The sequence below is a fragment of the Megascapheus bottae genome, chromosome 31 (assembly GCF_031878675.1).
Source record: "Megascapheus bottae isolate mThoBot1 chromosome 31, mThoBot2.hap1, whole genome shotgun sequence".
Classification (NCBI taxonomy): Eukaryota; Metazoa; Chordata; class Mammalia; order Rodentia; family Geomyidae; genus Megascapheus; species Megascapheus bottae.
The window spans coordinates 925,396-948,349 of record NC_143539.1 but is presented as its reverse complement, the minus strand read 5'-3'; the positions used below and the strand labels follow the sequence as shown (position 1 = coordinate 948,349).

At 53.1% G+C, this 22,954-nt stretch overlaps 1 protein-coding gene across 1 annotated transcript; it reads left to right on the top strand.

The window, feature by feature from the left end:
* Positions 1–12,374: 12,374 nt before the first annotated feature.
* Positions 12,375–22,372, top strand: Nlrp2 (NLR family pyrin domain containing 2). The gene is made up of 9 exons (XM_090321946.1): positions 12,375–12,390; positions 14,164–14,256; positions 14,990–16,538; positions 17,411–17,578; positions 18,539–18,703; positions 19,575–19,745; positions 20,623–20,745; positions 20,830–21,000; positions 22,240–22,372. Exons 1-9 carry the CDS (start codon positions 12,375–12,377, stop codon positions 22,370–22,372), a joined length of 2,589 nt encoding a protein of 862 aa, XP_090178072.1.
* The last annotated feature ends 582 nt before the right edge of the window (positions 22,373–22,954 follow it).

The window sequence follows — 22,954 nt, the reverse complement described above, 5'->3', positions numbered from 1 at the left end:
GGGCCTCCAGCCTGCTGCTCATTGCTCTGGAGCAGGAGCTGAACTTGTTGTAGAGGAAATGGAGGAAGGGGACAGTGGAGGTGCGGCAGGCCAGGGCCGGGTCCTCGCCTCGCCTCATCAGGGGCCGCAGACAGGCGCAGAGCGCCCGGCACACCTCGGGAGCCGCGCTCAGCTCCCGCAGGACCGGGTTGCCCTTCACGGCCTCCAGGGCTCTCCGGGCCTGGGCCGGGTCTCTGAACTGCCTGCGGAAGTACTCCAGCTTCTCGGCGTCGGAGAAGCCCTCGATGCTGAGGAAGAGCGGCTGGCTGGCCACCGACAAGAGCTCCCGCAGGGCCTGGGGCCGCGTGGTGACCACCAGGGTGGCTTTGGGGACCAGATTTCCCCTCAGCAGGTTGCTCAGCAGGACGTGCACGGGCTTCTCCGCCAGCCAGTCAGTGCAGTCGTCATCCTCGGGGCTCCACTCGGGAAACGCCATCTCCTCAAAGCCGTCCAGGACCACCAGGGCTTCCCGAGGCTTCTCCAGCAGCCTCACCATGGCGTCCACCTCCAGCTCCGAGCAGGCCAGGCAGAGCAGCTCCAAGAAGGTGCAGGGCCGGACGCCGGACAGCTCCCTGCAGCTGAGGTAGAAGGCCCACAGGAAGGAGGGGCTCAGCCTGCCCTCTGCCCACTCCAGAATCAACTTCTTGGCCAGCGTGGTCTTCCCCGAGCCCGAGGGACCGTACACCACCACCATCCCCGCCCGGAGGGCCCTCTGGGGATCCAGAAATGGGATCAGCGCGTGGTTTCTCTCGATGGCTTCCTGGATGTAGGTGCTGTCGATGTAAGCTTTGTTCCTCCAGATCTGGGCCAGGGACACGCTCACATTTACCAGCTCTTCCATCACGTCTGGGGAAGACATTCAAGAAGGAAAACACTGGGTTGACGCCGACTTCGTTTGCAGGACAAAGAAAAACTCAAAGATCATCTGTGCTATCTGCCAGCAGAGACCTCTCACCTGGCCTTCCCCGCCCAGTCTTTTGGGTCCTCTCCCCGTATTTGTTCTATTGCCAGTGCCCGGCCATCCTCTAAAATGCATACACACACACACCAGAAAAAAAGACCATCCTCCCTGCATGCCACAAGACAAACCACTCACCTTCCTTTTCCATCTCGGAGTCTTTTGGTTCTTGCCCCCGTTTTGGCTCCTCTGGTTCTTGCCCCCGTTTTGGCTCCTCTGGTTCTTGCCCCCGTTTTGGCTCCTCTGGTTCTTGCCCCCGTTTTGGCTCCTCTGGTTCTTGCCCCCGTTTTGGCTCCTCTGGTTCTTGCCCCCGTTTTGGCTCCTCTGGTTCTTGCCCCCATTTTGGCTCCTCTGGTTCTTGCCCCCGTTTTGGTTCCTCTGGTTCTGGCTCCTCTGGTTCTTGCCCCTGTTTTGGCTCCTCTGGTTCTTGCCCCTGTTTTGGCTCCTCTGGTTCTTGCCCCTGTTTTTGTTCCTCTGGTTCTTGCCCCTGTTTTTGTTCCTCTGGTTCTTGCCCCTGTTTTTGTTCCTCTGGTTCTTGCCCCCGTTTTGGCTCCTCTGGTTCTTGCCCCCGTTTTGGCTCCTCTGGTTCTTGCCCCCGTTTTGGCTCCTCTGGTTCTTGCCCCCATTTTGGCTCCTCTGGTTCTTGCCCCTGTTTTTCTTCCTCTGGTTCTTGCCCCTGTTTTGGTTCCTCTGGTTCTTGCCCCTGTTTTGGCTCCTCTGGTTCTTGCCCCTGTTTTTGTGCCTCTGGTTCTTGCCCCTGTTTTTGTTCCTCTGGTTCTTCCTCCTGTTTTTGTTCTTCTGGTTCTTCCTCCTGTTTTTGTTCTTCTATTACCAGTGCCTGAACATTCTCTGTTTTAAAAGAATTTATATATAATACATATGTAATGTATAATACATATATAATTGCTAAATCAATATATATTGATTTATCTCAGTCAGATAAAGAACATTCAATGGCCCAGAGCTTGGTCTAGTGGTAGAATGCTTGCCTAGCATGCACAGAAACCTGCGTCCAATTCCTCCATACCACATTCATAGAAAAAGCCGGAAGTGGCGCTGTGGTTCAAGTGGTAGAGCGCTAGCCTTGAGAAAGTCCAAGGACAGTGCTCAGGCCCTGAGTTCAAGCCCTAGGATTAACCAAAAAATAGTGTGCATGTATACACACACATACACACATACACACACACACACACACACACACACACACACACACACACACGTCAGAAAAAAAGACCATCCTCCCTGCATGCCACAAGGCAAACCACTCACCTTCCTTTACCATCTCGGAATCTTTTGGTTCTTGCCCCCGTTTTTCTTCCTCTGGTTCTTGCCCCCGTTTTTCTTCCTCTGGTTCTTGCCCCCGTTTTTCTTCCTCTGGTTCTTGCCCCCGTTTTTCTTCCTCTGGTTCTTGCCCCCGTTTTTCTTCCTCTGGTTCTTGCCCCCGTTTTTCTTCCTCTGGTTCTTGCCCCCGTTTTTCTTCCTCTGGTTCTTGCCCCTGTTTTTGTTCTTCTATTACCAGTGCCTGAACATTCTCTGTTTTAAAAGAATTTATATATAATACATATGTAATATATAATGCATATATAATTGCTAAATCAATAAATCAATATATATTGATCTGTCAGAAAAAGAACATTCAATGGCCCCGAGTTTGGTCTAGTAGTAGAATGCTTGCCTAGCATGCACGGAAACCTGGGTCCAATTCCTCCATACCACATTCATAGAAAAAAGCCGGAAGTGGGGCTGTGGCTCAAGTGGTAGAGCGCTAGCCTTAAGTCTAAGGACAGTGCTCAGACCCTGAGTTCAAGCCCCAGGATTGGCCAAAAAATAAATAGTGTGCATGTGTATACACACACACACAGGTCAGAAAAAAAGACCATCCTCCCTGCATGCCACAAGGCAAACCACTCACCTTCCTTTTCCATCTCGGAGTCTTTTGGTTCTTGCCCCTGTTTTTGTTCCTCTGGTTCTTGCCCCTGTTTTTCTTCCTCTGGTTCTTGCCCCTGTTTTGGCTCCTCTGGTTCTTGCCCCTGTTTTTGTTCCTCTGGTTCTTGCCCCTGTTTTGGCTCCTCTGGTTCTTGCCCCTGTTTTTGTTCCTCTGGTTCTTGCCCCTGTTTTTGTTCCTCTGGTTCTTGCCCCTGTTTTGGCTCCTCTGGTTCTTGCCCCTGTTTTTGTTCCTCTGGTTCTTGCCCCTGTTTTGGCTCCTCTGGTTCTTGCCCCTGTTTTGGCTCCTCTGGTTCTTGCCCCTGTTTTTGTTCCTCTGGTTCTTGCCCCTGTTTTTGTTCCTCTGGTTCTTGCCCCTGTTTTTCTTCCTCTGGTTCTTGCCCCTGTTTTTGTTCTTCTGGTTCTTGCCCCTGTTTTTGTTCTAGTTCTTCCTGTTTTTGTTCTTCTATTACCAGTGCCTGAACATTCTCTGTTTTAAAAGAATTTATATATAATACATATGTAATGTATAATACATATATAATTGCTAAATCAATATAGATTTATCTCAGTCAGATAAAGAACATTCAATGGCCCAGAGCTTGGTCTAGTGGTAGAATGCTTGCCTAGCATGCACAGAAACCTGCGTCCAATTCCTCCATACCACATTCATAGAAAAAGCCGGAAGTGGCGCTGTGGTTCAAGTGGTAGAGCGCTAGCCTTGAGAAAGTCCAAGGACAGTGCTCAGACCCTGAGCTCAAGCCCCAGGATTGGCCAAATAGTGTGCATGTATACACACACATACACACATACACACACACACACACACACACACACACGTCAGAAAAAAAGACCATCCTCCCTGCATGCCACAAGGCAAACCACTCACCTTCCTTTTCCATCTCGGAATCTTTTGGTTCTTGCCCCCGTTTTGGCTCCTCTGGTTCTTGCCCCCGTTTTGGCTCCTCTGGTTCTTGCCCCCGTTTTTGTTCCTCTGGTTCTTGCCCCTGTTTTTCTTCCTCTGGTTCTTGCCCCTGTTTTTGTTCTTCTATTACCAGTGTCTGAACATTCTCTGTTTTAAAAGAATTTATATATAATACATATGTAATATATAATACATATATAATTGCTAAATCAATATATTATTGATTTATCTCAGTCAGAAAAAGAACATTCAATGGCCCCGAGTTTGGTCTAGTGGTTAGAATGCTTGCCTAGCATGCAAGGAAACCTGGGTCCAATTCCTCCATACCACATTCATAGAAAAAAGCCGGAAGTGGCTCAGTGGTAGAGCGCTAGCCTTGAGAAAGTCCCAGGACAGTGCTCAGGCCCTGAGTTCAAGCTCCAGGATCGGCCAAAAAATAAATAGTGTGCATGTGTATACACACACACACACACACACACATATCAGTGTCTCTCTCTCTATATATATATATAACACATATCAAAATGTCAATAAAGATTATTTACCATGAATACCACAAGACAAACCATTCACCTTGTATTTCCATCTCGGAGTCCTTCAGTTCTTCCTGCATTTTTTGTTCTTCCTGCATTTGTTCTTCTATTACTGATGCCTGAATATCCTCTGAAAGAAAAAACCCACATGGGGAAAGGAAATGGGAACAAAAACATGAGTATCAATGTGTACAAGTAATGTACCTACTATCTGGTAATATAGCTGTTGCCCCTCTATACATTGTAATAAAAAAATTAAAAAGAAAAGAAAACATTGGATCCTGTAGCCTGGCTTAGTGGTAGAGTGCTTGCCTTGCATGCACAAAGCCCCGAGTTAAGATTCCTCGGTACCAGGCCGGGAGTTTGGCTTAGTGGTTAAAGTGCTTGCCTGGCATGCATGAAGACCCGGGTTCGATTCCTCGGTACCACATACATAGAAAAAAGCCAGAAGTGGTGCTGAGGCTCAAGTGGTAGAGTTCTATCCTTGAGAAAGTCCAAGGACAGTGCTCAGGCCCTGAGCTCAAGCCCAGCACTGGCAAAAAAAATACTGAGATAAAATATATTTTTTAAACCATTCGCTCTGCATGTCACAGGACAGATACCGCTCACCTCGCCTTTCTGTCTCAGACTGTTTTGGTTCCTCTCCCTGCATTTGCTCTTCTATTACCGATGCCTGAACATCCTCTGTAAAATATATTTTATACATTCATATATTCATACACACATGTCAGAAAAAGACCATTCAGGGGCCAGGAGTTTGGCCTAATGGTAGAGTGCTTGCCTAGCATGCACGAAGACCTGAATTCAATTCCTTGGTACCGCATACATGGAAAAAGCCGGAAATGGTGCTGTGGCTCAAGTGTAAAGCTCTAGCCTTGAGAAAGTCCAAGGACAGTGCTCAGGCCCTGAGTTCAGTCCAGGAGTGGCCAAAAAGAAAAAGAGACCCTTCACCCTGCAAGCCATAAGGCAAGCCACTGACCTAGATTTTCCATCTCTGACTCTTTTGGTTCTTCCTCCAGTTTTTGTTCTACTACCGATGCCTGAACCTCCTCTGTAAAAAAGGAAGTTAACTATAGTATTGACGTCAGAAAAAGACCATTGGCCCTGCATGCCACATGACAGAAACCACTCACCCAGCTTTTCCAGCTCACAACTTTTCAGTTCTTCTGTCTTCATTTGTTCTGTTGTTTCAATACCTGTAATATATATAAATATATATATTATGTAAATTATATGTGACTCCTGCCCAAGACCTACAGCTGCCTCCAATACACTCAACACCGGGGAAACTTGAGCCGAGAGTAGGACAGGAAAGAACAGATAAGCAAGACCAATAAACAGGAACGGAGAGCTGCGGCGGAGTCCATGGAGACTGGCGGGCCCAGTGACTGACGCGTGTTGCCTGAACTGGTTTGGACCTAGACAGGGGTGGGGGTCAAGTCAGAAGGCAGAGTCCCAGGAAGCTGGACAATTCATGACCCAAGACTGGAAGGTACAGTAATTCCTGTCCACGTCTCTACTACCCCAGCCTCGGGGAGTCAGACATGCCCAGCACCTGGGAAGGGTCACCGTTATCCACCAGGACAAGATGGCACCAGTTAGACCCAAGCCTTTAGGACCCATCATGTAGCCAAGATGGCACCAGTTAGACCCAGTACCCTTATGTCAATGTATATGCGATGTGTACATATACACTGTGTGTGTGGGTCTAACACATACATGTGTGTGTATATGTGATACACACACATACAGCAATGTAAATCTCGACACTCCCATGTTAGGAAAGTAGAGAAGAGAGAAAGGAAGCGAGCCAAACTCCATCTTCCAACGGGTGAGGACGGTTTAGGAAGAATGGCAAGGGGCAGCGGCCTTCCCACAGGATCAGATTGCCAGCCTGAGGGTGATTTGGGGTCGGACCTACATGCATCTTAATAAGGAAGGGGAAAACAAGAAGTAGGTTGTGGTCTCTTGGGGGTCAAGGGCAGGAGCCCCAGGCCGGGCTCGGGTAGAACTTTCAGCTAAGCCAAGGTCAGGACCACCTGCCTGCGGCCAGGGCCAGTCACACCTGGGATTTTGCTGTTTTTATGCTCCAGCCTGGGCTCTGTACCCATCATGAGAGCCACAGCTCCACTTCCAGCTTTCTGGTGGTTCATGGGAGATGAAGAGTTTCAGGGCATTTCTTGCCTGGGCTGGCTTTGAACCGCGATCCTCCTATCTCAGCCTCTGAATCGCTAAGAAAGTGGCCAGGAGCCATCAGGGCTGAGTTACCCTGTTATCCCTTCGTGTGGCTGATCCCCCGGGGCCACCGGCCATGGGCAGGCCAGCAGGGTACTTGCCCAGGAGGGGAGTCAGGTCCATCCGCTTCATCTTCTCCAGGATCTCCAGGATGGTCCTTTTCAGACTCTGGCTCGGCCATCTGTCCTTCAGAATCTCTGCCAGTTGCCTGCCGCTGGCCTCTGCCACTTCATGCCAGGGGAATTTCTGCAGCCCCTCCACCGACGGGATGCAAGACCTCAGCTGAGACTTGAAGCGCTGCAACTCATTCTTGTCCAATGTTTCCAGAAGGTTCTCCACGTTACACTGTGGCTTCAAAGACATCATGGAGCCCAAAGACAGCACTTAACGGTCGGGATTTAAACAGTAATTGAGAGCCACAGTGGAGGAGATGCCCCAGAACCCCACGTCCTCCGGGGGGGAGAGGGGGGAAACCAGGGAAGTTCTAGCTGCTTACACAGACATCACAGACATTAACAAACTAACCGGCCTGTAGGCCAGTGACAAAAGTGTTTCCTTGTGTGTCAAGAACCTGATTTCCAGCACAGCAAATAGATAATATAAAAATATCAGAGGCCACGAGTGTGGCCTAGTGGTAAAGTGCTTGACCAGCCTGCAGGAAGGCCTGGGTTCGATTCCTCGGGACCACATACACAGAAGTGGTGCTGTGGCTCAAGTGGCAGAGCAAAAAGTGGCAGAGCAAAAAGTGTCCAAGGACAGTGCCAACACCCTGGGTTCAAGCCCCGGGACTGGCAAAAAAATACAAGAGGAAGCTGAGCTGAGTGGCTCACACCTGTCAACTACCACTCAGGAGGCGGAGATTGGAAGCCAGCCCAGGCGGAAGAAGCACGTGAGACTCTTATCTCCAATTAGCCAGCAGAAAGCCAAAGTGGAGCTGTGGCTCAAGGGGTAGAGCACCACCCTGAAGTGTAAAAGCGAAGCCAGAGCACAGGCCCCAAGCTCCAGCTCTGGGACTGACACACACAACACGTAAAACCCAAGAAGTGATATGGGAAGCCGGTGTGTGAATAAGGGGCTTGAGCATGCCCAGTATGGGTGGGTGAGGGGGTCCTGGTCCCGCATTTCCTACCTGTGGATGGCTCGCTTGCTCCACTGAGCAAAACCAGAGCCACAGGGGAGAACCAAACGCATATGCCTGATGCCAACCCAAGGAATTGCACGCTGCACAAAGCAGAAGGAAAACCTGCCCACGAGGCTTCCCGAGCGCTGCTCACACACGTGGCCAGCGTGGAAACGGCCCGGGCGCCCGTGGATGGGGAGCGTGCAGCAATATTCAGCCCTGAGGAAGAACTGCAAAGCTGCAGGCTTGGTGGCTAGGGCCTGTCATCCTAGCTATTCAGGAGGTGAGATCTGAGGTCCACCGTTGGAAGCCATGGATGTGTGTGGGGTGGGAGGGAAATCTGAGAGACATATCTCTAACCACAGAAAAACTCCAGACAGAGCACTCGCCATGAGCAAGAAAAGATCAGGGACAGCACCCAGGCCCGGAGGTCAGGCCATGACCGACGCCCCCCCCCACCCAAGAGCGTGTGCATGCACACACACACACACACACACACACACACACACGCACTCTTAGAAGGAAAAGCTAGGAATGGAATCCTAGCTCAGGACAAGGACAAAGCGAACCCCAAGCCCCTGAGGAATCACCCAAAAAGCACTAGAGAAAACCCCAGGCCTGGAACCTTCTGTGAGAGAAGACAGACAAGTACTGCTGGCCTGAGAGGAGGGGGAGCCAGGGGCAGGCAGGCCGCGGACTCACCTTCTCCAGGCCAGGACTTCCAGCCTCTCCCTGCACACTCTGCGCCAATGCCATGGCGGCAGGAAAGCCAGCCCAGCTCTCAGCCTGACCCCAGTTTCCCCCCTACTGCCCGAGCCTTCCTACAGGCGGGGGGCGGCACAGACACCCTGGATTAAATAGGTGCTTCTGGGCCACGGATATGAGGTTCACCTGGAAGGCATCAGCTCCCCCCCCCAGCGATTCTAACTTAACTGGTCCTGGTGAATGTGAGTGGGGGGTGGTCAGAACTTTTCCCCCGGGACAGCTCTTAAGCCCAGGCATCTGCTCAGGTAAGAGAATAACGTAGAACAGGAATTATCATGGGAATGTGTATTTTGGTTCGCGTGTATCAGAAGTATCAGAACATTTTCTTAGTGGGCTTGACCCTGGCGAGTCCTGGGCTCCTGTAGCTGGGGAGAGGGCATGGGAAGGAGCCAGTTTCCAGCACAGCTGAGTTTCAGTTAAACCTAAACCAGCAATTTGGGGCAAGCCCCGGGCAATCGTGCAGTGGGAAGGGAAGGAGGGAGGGAGGGAAGCTTGTGGTCCAGGGAACTAGCATTGTGGGAAATTTTTGCCCCAGTTTCATTGACCTGGGGGGGTGGGATAAAGACTGGGGGCCCCTGGTACCCTAGCGGCTGGGGATATGGTCAAACATGGATACTGAGAAGCCAACAGGAGACCCCAAAAGTCAGGGTTTAGAGGGCTCTCCAAACTCTCTTGTTGGGGAACAAGAATACGCCCACGTGTTTGGAAGGCAGAACACCCCAAGTCCAGGGGCAATAGCTCCTGGCTGGGAGTGGGGGAAGAACCCCTCTGAGCCTCGCCTCCGCAAGCATGACAGCCTAGGTTCCAGTCCTCAGTGGTACATTCCCAGAAAAAGCCAGAAGCAGTGCTGTGGCTCAAGTGGTAGAGCACTAGTCTTGAGCTGAAGAGCCCAGGGACAGCACCTAGGCCCAGAGTTCAAGCCCCATGACCAGAAAAAAAAAAAAAATTTACTGGAACACGGCTATCAGGGAATTTTTAATCTCACCTAGGATTTACATTGTCTTATTTTAGGCTATTCTCTTATGTTAATTTTATGGCCTTCTGCATTGTTCGAGAGACTTCACTAGACACATAAGCAGATGAGGTGTCAATACAGATATGTTGGTTCAAATATAGTGAAAGCAAGCCGAAAAATCCAAAATTGTAGGGAAAACCCCAAACACCCGCAAGCGCTCTGCTGGCTGTGCTACCGCAGCCTTCTTCCCCCTTCTCCAGTCCTGCTGTTTGGTTTCTACACCTACAGAGTGAATGTTGCCAGGGTGAAACGGATGAGCTTGGCCGTTTTGGACATTTCACAGGACAGGCAGGTGGAGCTCTTGCTGTATCTGGAAGACAGGAGACAGCTGATCCCTGCAGAAAGTACAGCCGTGAGTAGTCAAACCCCGCTGCCTTGACAATCATCTGGGGCTTTTTAAAGAACGCCCCACCTCCAAATCTGGCCTAAAAGCAGGAGTTTTCGAGAGCTGACATCGTGAAATGATGCCCCAAGAGGTGAGTTTAACTCGCATCTGAGCCTGATAAATGCAGGGAAGAACAAACTGCAATTCACACACATGCACCTAAAGGTGGGCAGGGGCCTGGCTCACAGACACACCGCTCTGTGGCGTCCCAGCTACATAGGACAGAAAGAGGAAGGGGAAGAGGGACCCTCGGATGGAAGGACACAGGCACACGCAGCAGGCAGACACTTGGGTACCAATGTCAGAACCATAGGCAAAATGGCAGACTGTCTGCAGCCAAGCAGGAAGCGGGAGTTCTGCTTATTGGTACTCATGAGGGAGGCTAGGAGTTCTCAACCATGTGATTGGTTTCCTGAGGCCCAATCACAGAGCTGGTTGCTTTGCAGAGACCAATCACAGAGCTGGTTGCTTTGCAGAGACCAATCACAGAGCTGGCTGGTTCCTGAGGACCAATCACAGAGCTGGGGTACAAAGAGGAATCCTTTTATCAGAGCTTGCCTGCAGCCCTGGGCACTGCATTGGTGCCTGTTTGAAAGAGGTAAGAGCTGGGCTCCCTTTCTGTATGTCTTCACTTCTCTTGGTTGTCTCTAGGGCAACATGCCTGCTCTCTTCTTTCAATGCCGGGGTGTCACACCTTGAAGGGTAACTGGGGTCTCCAGGAAAACTCTTCTCCGTTCAAAGATTGTGTGTGGCAAGCTGGGAGGAAACCCTAGAGTCCTCTGGGACTCTGTGGCCAGGCTTGGGGGGAGGGGCGGCGCATGGCAGGTGGCAGGCTCTGACCTAGACACTTGCAGATAACTGGTGTCCCTGTGTAGAGGAAGGGTGGTGTCCCTGAGCCTCACGAACTGTGATCTCGGCCTCCCCAGTAGCTAGGATGACAGGCGTGAGCCAGCTAAGGGCTTCGTCTTCTTCTCCCCCCACTCTTTTCTGTTGTTGGTGGTCATGGAGCTTGAACTCTGGCTCAGGGACAGCGCCCAGGCCCTAAATTCAAGCCAGGGAAGGTGACCTCTTTGCAAACTCCTCAAAGAGGCAGAATGAGTGACAGGAGAGCTGTACCTGGGCACAGGGGTACCAAGGGCTTGTCTGTCTCTGTCTTCTGTGCAGCCAGGAGCTCAGATCCCACCGCACAAAGGAATGGCAGCGGAAGCTGAGCTGCATTTCAACCTGCCGGCCCTCCTGGAGCAGCTGAGCCAGGAGGAGCTGAGGGAGTTCAAGTCCCGGCTGGAACTCTTGGTCCAACAGCATGAGCTCCACAATGTCCCGCTGGATGAGATGGAAGAAGCCAGCGTGGGGAATCTGGTGAATATCCTCACCAACCACTGTCCTGGAGGCTGGGTGGAGATGGTGACCATGCACGTCTTGCAGGAGCTCAACAGAAAGGACCTAGCCGAAAAGGCCGAGGAGGAACTGACCGGTCAGCAGAGTGTGCACGCGTGTCCTAGGGGAGGGCGGAGCAGAGGGCACTGCAGGCAGAAGGGATTGGACTGGCCCTTAGAGGACCCCCACGCTCCTGGGCACAAACGTGGCATGTTGAAGTCTGTGGACCATTGCCCTTCAGGCCTGTGTTTGATTTATGGCTGCCCTGCTTCCAGTCTCATCTTCCATTCATTCCTTCTCCCGCCCGTGCTGTCAGCTGAAATGGGTTCTCAGGATCCCACTGTCGGCTGTTATCCAGGAGTTTAATTACAGAACCCTGCTCATTCCATCACAGAGACATGTCCTTCCTCGGTGGGTGGCTTGTCTAAGAGCGTTAACCGCCCCCGCCATGCCCCTGGCACAACCCCCAGCGGGGAAGGAAGGGGGCACGGTATTACTGAGCCTAATAGAAATTATAAAGCTGGAGCTGGTGGCTTGCACTGGTCGTCCTAGCTCCTCAGGAGGCTGAGATCTGATGATCGTGCTTGGTTCAAAGCCAGCCGGGCAGAAAAGTCTGTGAGACTCTTATTTCCAATTAAGGACTCCAGAAAAGCCAGGCGTGGGGCTGCGGCTCAGCTGTTAGAGCACCGGCCTAGAACATGGGCTCAGGAGTCGTGCCCCGGCTCTGGATTCCAGCCCCGGGACTGACAAAAATAAATAAAAGAAAAATGATTTCTTTAAAAACATTGCCCATGTTTTTCCAGGTAGAAATCACTTCTTAGCCTAATGTGGTCTGTCCTTCGGGGCCAGGGGAGAGCGCTAGCCTGTAGCTGGCTGCTGGCCTCTGGAGAGGCGGGGTTTGGAGCTGGGGGGGGGGTTGCCGAGGGGCTGTGACTCCCCCGTGTCGGTTTGCTCAAGCAAATGTGCTGCACCAATTCCTTTTTCAGAAATCGTGTTGAGCATTTCTGGAGAAGATGGTCTAGAAATGAGTAAGTCACCACGCCGGGGATTACTTCTGATAACCCCGGATTTCATGCCAAGTGACTGAGATTGTCTGTTCATGACTAAGGATGCAAGTGAGTGTGCATGTGCGTGTGTATATGCATGTGTGTATATGCATGTGTGTATATGCATGTGTGTATATGCATGTGTGTGTATGCATGTGTGTGTATGCATGTGTGTGTATGCATGTGTGTGTATGCATGTGTGTATGCATGTGTGTGTATGCATGTGTGTGTATGCATGTGTGTGTATGCATGTGTGTGTATGCATGTGTGTGTATGCATGTGTGTGTATGCATGTGTGTGTATGCGTGTGTGTGTATGCGTGTGTGTATATGCGTGTGTGTATATGCGTGTGTGTATATGCGTGTGTGTATGTGTGTGTATGTGTGTGTATGTGTGTGTATGTGTGTGCGTGTGTGTATGCGAGCACGCGTGTATGCATAAAGCGTGCACACAGTTTCCCTGAGGAGTGCGGGTTACCCACACTCCTGACCCTGGTCTCTAGCTCCCCGATGCTGGATATCAGGTATGTACCTCCACGTTGATTGTTTACACACAAGGTCGCCACTCACTTTCATTATAATGAAAATGTTGTGAACAGCAAGAGAAGAGACGGTGGACCTGAGTGAGGTCACGTGGGGTGGGCCGCCAGGCAGGCAGGAAGCACTGTCTGATGGGGTGGCTCGTGTCTGGAATCTCAGCTATCTGGAATGGGGAGCAGAGACCAGAGGATTGGGGTTCAAGGCAAAGCCAGGGCAAAACTTAGTGAGACTGCGTCTTAACCTCCAAGCGGGTATAGGGGCCTACCGTCACATGAGCTTGATTTCGAGTGCCTGAGGCCAGCCCTGAAATAGACAAATGCTGGACCCTGTCCAAAAATAAAAAAGAACTAGAGGGGGTCTGACAAGCAGTACAGCAGCTGCTTAGCAAGTGTGATTCTTCAGTTCAATCCGCAACATCACAGAAAAAGAAAGAGAAGGGGAAAAAGGGGGGGAAGTTTCTTCATCGGCCAAAGGCTTTTGCGGGTTAGTGATTTGATATAACGAGTATATTTTAAAATATGACTTGAGGGCTGGGAATTTGGCCTAGTGGTAGAGTGCTTGCCTCGCATGCACGAAGACCCAGGTTCGATTCCCCGGTACCACATACATAGAAAAAAGCCAGAAATGGTGCTGAGGCTCAAGTGGTAGAGCTCTAGCCTTGAGAAAGTCCAAGGACAGTGCTCAGGCCCTGAGCTCAAGCCCAGGACTGGCAAAAAATAAATTATATACCCGGGTTCAATTCCTCAGCACCACATACACAGAAAAATTCAGAAGTGGTGCTGTGTCTCAAATGGCAGAGCTTTAGCCTTGAGAGAGGCCAAGGACTGTGCTTAGGCCTTGAGTTCAAGCCTCAAGTCTGAAAAAAAGAATATGACTTGGGCAAGATGCTGATGGCTCCCGCCTGTCATCCTAGCTACTCAGGAGGCTGAGATCTGAGGATCACGGTTCAAAACCAGCCTGGACACAAAAGGCTGAGAGACTCATCTCCAATTAACCACCCCAGTGCTGTGGCTCAAGTGGTTGAGTGGTAGCTCAGAGACAAAGCTGAGGCCCAGAGTTCAAGCCCCACGACTGTCAATGATGGATGGTTATTAATTATTAATCAATAGCTCCAGAAAGCAGCTGAGTGGAGCGCGGTCTGGACCGCAGCCCGTGGTGTCTCCAGTGGTTCTGTGACACTGGTGGATGCGAGTCTGGGCTGAGCTGCAGTGGTGCTTTGAGCAGTGGCTCCAGGGACAGGGCAGAGCTACTCGGCGCCACCTGCCAGGCCCACCGGCTCCTTTCGTGTGTGTTTCCACTTCAGACATAGCCATCAATCCGGGAGGGATTCTGGTGTTGCCGCATGAAATCCTTGTGTACCAGGAGCAGGAAGAGGACGTGGACAGGAAAAGAACAGGTTGGTCTTGCAAGCGGGAGCCACCTTCTTTCCTCCTCCTCTCACTTCCCGTGCCATGAGCCAGAGACTAGGAGCTTCCAGGATGGCACCAGCATGCCTATTTTTATTTTTGTCGGTCGTGGGATTTGAACTCTGGACCTGCGCGCTGTCCCTGAGCTCTTCAGCTCAGTCTTAAGGCCATTTTGATTTTTAGGATTACATCTCTCCTGTCTTCCCGTAGCGGTACAAAGGTGTCACCACGCCACAAATCAATGGAGTACCAGGGTCTCCCTCCATCCTTCTCCCTCCCAGCCCCTCCCCTCCGTTGCCTTCATTCCCTAGGGTATGGATTAGGTATTTATGGCTGAGTTCTCCGGATATCTTCCTTCGGAAGGTAGTTTATTGGTGTGGGTTGGTTGTGCCGGGGAGACTTCTGGTGGTATTCCCACACCTGCATGCAGAATGGTAGAAAAGAACAAAGATGAGAAAAGGAAAACGATTACTCAGCCATAAAGAAGCAGGAAATCGTAACACCGTCGGGGAAGCGGTGCCGGTAGATGAGTGTCGCTGGAGAGTAGCTTGGGAGCGGTGGGTGTATCCGTGCGTGTCTGTCTCACTCGTGGTAGTGAGCTGACACTATTGTCACCATTCTGCCACCCCTACATAAACCCTTCTTGTAGTTTTCCTAAGGAATAACCCGCCATCGTCTGTCTGTCTGTCTCTGTCTGTCTCCGCTTGCTGCCCACGAGGGTAGATCCATGCAGGAGAATCATCCTGAAGAAATTCAAGAGGCTGTGGTTGAACAACTTCCGGCAGGGGGAAGGGACCAAGTTCTACCTGGCCACTGAGCATTACCGACGCCTCTTCCTGCTCTGCGACCCGCTCCGGCGGGGGCACCCCGAGCCGCAGACGCTGGTACTGCACGGGCCCCCGGGCAGCGGGAAGACCACGCTGGTGAAGAAGCTGATTCTGGACTGGGCAGAGGGCCACCTGGGCCCAGCCTTCCACCTGGCCCACTACGTGAGCTGCCAGGAGCTGCACCTTCGCCCGGTGAGGAACCTGCAGCAGCTGCTCTTCGGGGACTGCCCGGACATGGAAGACCACCTGCTGACCCACCTGCTGGACGACAAGGAGGCGCTGCTCGTGGTGGACGGCTTTGACGAGCTGAGGTGCAAGGCCGGGGACCTGATCCAAGGCCTGTCCACCCAGTGGGAGCAGAACATGCCCGTGCCAGTGCTGCTGGCCAGCCTGCTGAAGCGGACCGTGCTGCCCAGCGTCACGCTGGTGGTCACCACGCGGCCCCACGCCCTGCGGGAGCTCATGCTGGTGGTGGATCACCCCGTCCTGCTCGGCGTGCAGGGATTCTCCGACGCCGAGAAGCTGGAGTACTTCCGCAGGCAGTTCAGAGACCCGGCCCAGGCCCGGAGAGCCCTGGAGGCCGTGAAGGGCAACCCGGTCCTGCGGGAGCTGAGCGCGGCTCCCGAGGTGTGCCGGGCGCTCTGCGCCTGTCTGCGGCCCCTGATGAGGCGAGGCGAGGACCCGGCCCTGGCCTGCCGCACCTCCACCGACCTGTTCCTCCAGTTCTTCTGCGACGGGTTCAGGCCCAGCTCCCAGGCCCCAGTGCCCCTGGCCGGCCCGCTCGAAGCCCTGTGCCGCCTGGCCACGCGCATGCTGAGGCTCCAGCAGTCCACCTTCTACGCGTGGGATCTCCGGAGGGAACGGGTGGAGGACTCCGACCTCCAGCCCTTCCGGAACCTGGCCATCATCCAGAGGTCCCGGGGCTCCCGGCGGGCCTTCCGCTTCACCCACCTCAGCTTCCAGCAGCTCCTGGCCGCCCTGTTCTACCTCCTGGAGCCCCAGCCCAGGCCCGGCCAGGACGCCAAGGACATGCGCGAGCTGCTCTCCAAAGAGGCCCAGGAGAAGAACCCCGACCTGGCCCAGGCCGGCCTCTTCCTCTTCGGCCTCCTGAACCAGAATAGGGCCTGGAGGCTGGAGGCCGCCTTCGGCTGCCAGATGGCCCTGGAGACCAGGCGGCGGGAGCTGCTGGAGCGCCCGCCCGAGGGCGGCAAGCCCTTCCTCTTGCAGACGAGGCTGAGCCAGGTCTTCTCGTGGCTCTACGAATCTCAGGACGAGGAGCTGGTGCAGGAGGCGCTGGCTCCCTTGGAGGAGATGTCGGTGGCCTTGAAGAGCCGCCAGGATCTGCTGCAGGCCTCCTTCTGCCTCCAGCACTGCCCAGGCCTGCGCAGACTCACGCTGCAGGTGGCCAAGGGGCTGTTCCCCGAGGACGGCGATCAGGGCCACAGGTAAGGGACCGGTGGCTCACACCAGCAATCCTAGCTGCTCAGGAGCCTGAGGTCTGAGGACTGAGGTTCAAAGCCAACCTGGGCAGGAAAGTCTGTGAGACTCATCTCCAATGAACTACCAGAAAACCAAAAGTGGCGCTGTGACGCACAGTGGTAGAGCAATAGCCTTGAGCAAAATTGCTCAGGGACAGTGCCCGAGCCCTGAGTTCAAACCCCAGGAGAAAAACAGAGGAGGCCCAGGCAGGAAAACTCAGACTCTAATCTCCAATTCGCTCCACTTCTGCTTTTTTGGTAGGTGTGGCTCAAGTGGCAGAGCACTAGCCTTGAGCAGAAAAACCTCAGGGACTGGCACACACACACACATACACGCAAATTCTGTTCTCCCTGCTGGAGGCTCCTGTAAATTCTCCTGTAGATTCTTCCATCCTCCATCTTATCCCAGGCGTTCTACAGGGAGGCACAGATACTTTTTTTTTCTTTTTGGCCAGTCCCAGGGCTTGAACTCGGGGCCTGAGCACTGTCCTTGGACTTTCTCAAGACTAGCGCTCTATCCCTTGAGCCATAGCACCATTTCCAGCTTTTTTCTATGTATGAGGTACCAAGAAATCTCACCCCAGATACTTCTATCCTTTCTGACGCATGCTCAAAATTTTCCCTCGTGCTTACTTTCTTCCTGTTATCATTCAGGTTGAGGCCCGGGAGCTTCTGGGACATTCTGAGTGCGGGCTCCCCGCTCGCCTGTGTTCCGGGCTGGGCAGGCTCTGTGAGCTTCAGCCGTCACTGTCTCTGTTCTGTCCTCGCCTCCAGCAGAACGCATGAAAGCTTAGTCCACGAGGAATCGACGTGGACTTCTCCTTCATTCTTGTTCACAGGTGTGATGATGCGCCGGCCCTGCTCGCTCTCTGGACAGATCTTTGCTCCATGTTTTCCTCCAACACGAACCTGAAGAGCCTGGAGCTCAGCCATAGCTCCCTCAGTAGCTCCTCTGTGGCGGTGCTGTGTGAACAATTACCCACGGCCTCTAATCTCCAGAAGGTGGTGTAAGTCAGCGGCTCCCAAATGGGGGAGCCCTGGGGGGGGAGAAGGGGGGGAATTGGGGGGGTCACTGAGACAGAATACTGGAGATTCCAGACCAGGTACCCCAAGGTCCTAGGTAAAGAGATACTCTGGGTCCAGCCCTATTTCAAATTACAAAAACAAGCCAAGCATGGCTAGCTCACGCTTATAATTCTAATGGCTCAGGAGGCTGAGATCTGAGGATCATAGTTCAAAGCCAGCCTGGTCAGGAAAGGCACAGAGCCTCTGATCTCCAACGAGCTACCAGAAAATCAGAAGTGGAGCTGTGGCTGAAGAAGTAGCAGAGTGCCAGCCTTGAGGGAGAAAGTCCAGCAAGAGGAAAGCCTGGAGTTCAAGCCTCCCCCCCCACCCCGCCACACACAAATAATGGAAAGTTTTTAAGCTAAAATACATTGCAGCCTTTGGTATTTCTTCTGTATATTGAGTAGAAAACAAAAGCTCTAGATTCTCTTGGTGGGGGATTGGTTTTGGGTTTTTTTGTTTTTATTTATTTATTTATTTATTTACTTTGCCAGTCCTGGGCTTGAGCTCAGGGCCTGAGCACTGTCCTTGGACTTTCTCAAGGCTAGAGCTCTACCACTTGGGCCTCAGCACCACTTCCGGCTTTTTTCTATGCATGTGGTACTGAGGACTCGAACCTGGGTCTTCATGCATACTAGGCAAGCACTCTACCACTAGGCCAAACTCTCAGCCCTGTGTTTTGTTTTTCTGCCAGTCCTGCAGCTTGAACTCAGGGCCTGGGCACTGTCCTTGGACACTTTTTGCTCAAGGTCAGCGCTCTGTCCCATGAGCCACAGTGCCGCTTCTGGCTTTTTCTGTGTATTTGGTTCCAGGGACTTGAACCCAGGACTCTGTGCGTGCTAGGTGAGTGCTCTACCACTAGGCCACACTCTGCCCCCACCCGTTTTCTTTCTGTTCCGTAGCCTCAAGAATATTTCCCCGGCCGGGACACAGCATAGCCTGTGCAGCTGCCTCAGTGGCTCTGAGGCCCTCATGGACCTGACCCTCCAGGGGCCCAGCCAGGAGGACCTGCTGCCCCTGCTGTGCCAGATCCTCAGGCACCCGAAGTGCAGCCTGAAGGACCTCAGGTACCTCGGCCCCTCCACCACTTCCCAGCTGGGTGACGAGCCTGCCTGTGCGAGCCGGTCAAGGAAGGCGTCCTGCTGGAGGCAGAGGGCGGTGGGGAGCGGGACTGGTGCCGGTCCTTGCACAAAGCGGTGCCACTGTGAAATGACTCCAGGCAGGTCAGGCGTGAGGCTCTGGTCTCCAGTGAACACTCGAAAAGATACAAGTGTATCTGTGGTTCAAGAGGCAGAGCACCACCCTTGAGCAAGACTGCAAGGCTCTGAGTTCAAGCCCCAGGGCTGGTACAAGGAGCCCAGCTGGCCTCCACCCAGGGTTAGAGCATTTGCAGAGTTGTACTTGTCGTTGACGTTGTTAGCCACCGTCCTGGGACCTCAGTGTCCCATTGTCTCACTGCGTCACCCAGTGCCATCCATGGCCACCGATGACCCGGCCTACACTGTTTGGCCATGAGTTCAAGCAGAAGTCGAGAGGGAACCCTACCCCCCCACCATGTCGGATGCAGGAGACCAACGCGCCTGCTTCTCCCTCAGGCTGGGGTATTGCTCCATCGCTTCTCAGCTGTGGGAAGACTTCTTCCTGGCTGTCCAAGCCAGTCCCCTGGTCGGCCTGGAACTCACCGACATTGAGGTCCTGGACAGGGGCGCCGAGCTGCTGTGTCAGACTCTGATACAGCCAGGGCACACCCTGCAGAAGCTGATGTGAGTGTCCTGGGGCACAGAGGGCAGAAGGTGCTGGGCTCCTGGGAGCAGAGCATGCTGGGGGGCTTCTTCCTCCCCCATCCCCCCACGGCTCCCCAGCCCGCGATGGAGACGGGGGGGGGGGGGCTGGGTGTGGGGAATTCCTCCACCACGCCTCTGTGTGCCGCTTTGACAGCCTGGAGAACTGCCAGCTCACCCAGGCCTGCTGCAAGGATTTGGTCTCCGTCTTAATCGTCAGCCAGCAGCTGATATACCTGAGCTTGGCCTGCAATGACCTGGGAGATGTCGGGGTGAAGATGCTGTGTGAGGGCTTGAGTCACCCCGACTGCCAGCTGCAGACGCTGGTGTGAGTCCCTGCTGTGTGTGCACACACGTATGTGCTGGGGATCGAACCGAGGGCTGGTTTGCACATGCTAAGAACCCTCTACCACGAAAGGCCCCCACTTATTATAGTTCTGGAGGTCATCCATCAAAAATGGGTGTCACTGGGCTAGAATGAAGGTGCTAGAAAAGGCCTGTAATCCTAGCTCCTCAGAAGGCAGAGATCTGAAGATCGTGGTTCAAAACCAGCCTGGGTGGGAAAATGTGAGACGCTCATCTCCAGTTAACCAGCAGGAGATGGGAAGTGGCGCTGTGGCTCTGAGTGGCCCAGCACGAGCCTGGAGCTGAAGAGCTCAGGGACAGCGCCCAGGGCCTGAGTTCAAGCTCCAGGACCAATAACAAAAAAGAAAGGCACGGGCCCCATCCGTCCTCCACCTCCTCAGTGCTCCTCACGTGAGCTCTGCACCCCTCCGCTCACTACCCCGTGCTGCGGCCTCAAGGTCAACAGCAGTGTCTTGTCGTAGAGTCTTGCTCCGACATCGCATTCTTTCCGTGGTCTCTGATGCTGGCCTCCATGAACGAAGACCCTTGTGATGGGTGGCCCCCCCCTCACCCCCCCCCCGGTCACAGCCTTCCCTTCCGTGTACAGCTAGCTCTCTGGTCACCAATGCCAGGCAGGCTGGGAGCTGCCAGTCCTTGGGGCACACACTCCTGCCTGTGCCCCCACTCTGATGGCGTTCCTGCCTCTGGGCTCTCAGGCTTGAGTGGGGGTAGAGGACTGTGGCCTTGCACTGGCTCTGGCTGGGGCCTAACAGGTTTGGGGTGTGTGTTTTCTCCTCTGTGGCGACGCCCAGACTGTGGCATTGCAACCTAGGCAGTCAAGGGTGTGAGCACCTCTGCAGGAGTCTCCAGCAGGAGTCCAGGCTCACGCGCCTGGATCTGGGGCTGAACCCCATCGGGGACTCGGGCATGCGGGCTCTGTGCCAGGCCCTGAAGAGCCCGTTGTGCCACCTCCAGTGTCTATGGTGAGTGAGGCTCGGCACCCGTCCCTGTCCCTCGGTACCTCACCATCCCCAGCGAGTCCCCCAGTGACCCCGCCCTGCCCGCAGGCTGTGGGACTGCTCCATCACTGCCAGCAGCTGCGGGGAGCTGGCTGAGGCCCTCCGCGGCAACCAGAAGCTGGTCACCCTGGATCTGGGCCAGAACTCATTGGAACTGAAAGGACTGATGATGCTGTATGGCGCCTTGCAATCTCAAAGGTGCTCGCTGCAAACACTGCGGTATGCACACTCGTCCCGTCTTTCCTGGTGGGGGCGTGGGTGGGAGTTCAGGGCACCGATCACGGCTCTCAGCTCTGTCTGCTGGCACGTGGTCAAGGGCTGATCTGTCCATTCCTTCTATGGACACCCAGTCTGATGGCCTCAGAGGTAAGTTTGAGGGTGGCCTCTATTGTCTGCTTATCATCACGGCAACAGGTTTTAGAAACTCTCAGATGCAAGAAAGATGCAGCTGGGGATGGGGAGGTGACTTAGAATCATAATTATATTGATGCAGTATGGATGGTATATTCACATTAATCTCAGCCCTAAAGGACATAAACTGCCAGGCATAGGTTCTGGATTATAGGTGGCTCAGGCCTGGAATCCTAGCATCTCGGGAGGCTGAGATCTGAGGATCACAGTTCAAAACCCGGTCAGTTGCCGGGAGTTTGGCCTAGTGGTTAAAGTGCTTGCCTAGCATGCACAAAAACCCAGGTTCGATTCCTCGGTACCACATACATAGAAAAAAAAGCCAGAAGTGGTGCTGAGGCTCAAGTGGTAGAGTTCTAGCCTTGAGAAAGTCCAAGGACAGTGCTCAGGCCCTGAGCTCAAGCCCAGGACTGGCAAAAAAAAACAAAACCAGGTCAGGCAGAAGGGTCCATGACTTCCCATCTCCAATTAACCACCCCCAAAGCTGGAAGTGGAGTTGTGGCTCAGGGGGTAAGAATGCCAGCCTTGAGCCCAGAGCTCAAGGACGGCAACCAGACAGTGCAGTCACTGCCCAAAGTTGCAGAATGGGGTTCGGTGCCACCTGTCTCCCTAGGGGGTCAACATGGAGCTGGAAGAGGCAGCTCACATCTGTAATCCTAGCTACTCAGGAGGCTGAGATCTGAGGATCGAGGTTCAAAGCCAGCCCAGGCACTAAAAGTCTGTGAGACTCTTTATCTCCAATTAACCACTAGAAAACCGGAAATGGTGCTATGGCTTCAGAGGTAGGGTGGTAGCTTTGAGTGGAAAAGCTCAGGGACAGCACCCAGGACCAGAGTTCAAGCCCCACGACTGACCTAAAAAAATTTTTTAAAAAGTCAACATGGAACTCTTGGGCACTGCACAGAATAATAATCAAGAAAGGAAATCAATGCTCTACGAAGGAGCTCGGTGACAATGTCTAAAGAGTGACCCGTTTGGGTACTTGGGACTCTGGAATAAATGTCCTTGGAGTAATACTAACCTTGGTTTTTCCCTTATCACATGTCCCAGGTTGAAAATCAATGAAGCGAATCCTGAAGTGAAGAAGCTGATAAGCACAGTACAAAAAGTGAACCCCCAACTGACTGTGGACAGCGACCACCAGGACCCCAGGAAAAGAAGGGCACAGGACCTCCCTGACTGAGCCACGGAAAACCATCCATCCACCTGTGGTGGACGCCACGCCTGACCCAGCTGGGTAAATCCCTGCTGGGCATCAAAGGAGCACAAGTCACTGAACCCCACTGAGTGTAAAATGTCTTGGCACTGGCACACCGAGGGAAATAAAAGCAAACACGCTCGTGAACTCAGGCTGTGTTTATTACATGGGTTCTGATGAAATGGAAGAGGAGATCGTATTTGAAGAGAACCCAGCCAGGTTGAGGCAAATATTGGGTTGCACTGATTATGATTTCTACCAGTCTTGACTGGGTTCTATATTTATTTTTCCCCTTGTGTTGTGGATAAAAGCGGGGTCCTTGCACATGCTAAGCAGTTCTCTACCACTCAGCTACATTCCACGCCAATTCCGGTTATCTTTGGACCTACATAAATAACTACCTGCCCAACCCTCAACCAAATCCTTCTACAAACTCACAATATTTAGAACCTTTTCTTTCAGCTCTGGGTATTGAATCCAGGGTCTCCTACACGCTGGACAAGTGCTTTACATAGCTGCACCCCCCCAACTCAATTTTGGATCCTATTATTGCTTCTTTTTTTTTTT

Excerpts from the sequence above, each read along its gene's own strand:
- Nlrp2 (XM_090321946.1), top strand. Across the intron at positions 16,539-17,410 it reads GACGGCGATCAGGGCCACAG|GTGTGATGATGCGCCGGCCC; the intron begins GTAAGGGACCGG and ends TCTTGTTCACAG. Across the intron at positions 21,001-22,239 it reads TGCTCGCTGCAAACACTGCG|GTTGAAAATCAATGAAGCGA; the intron begins GTATGCACACTC and ends CACATGTCCCAG.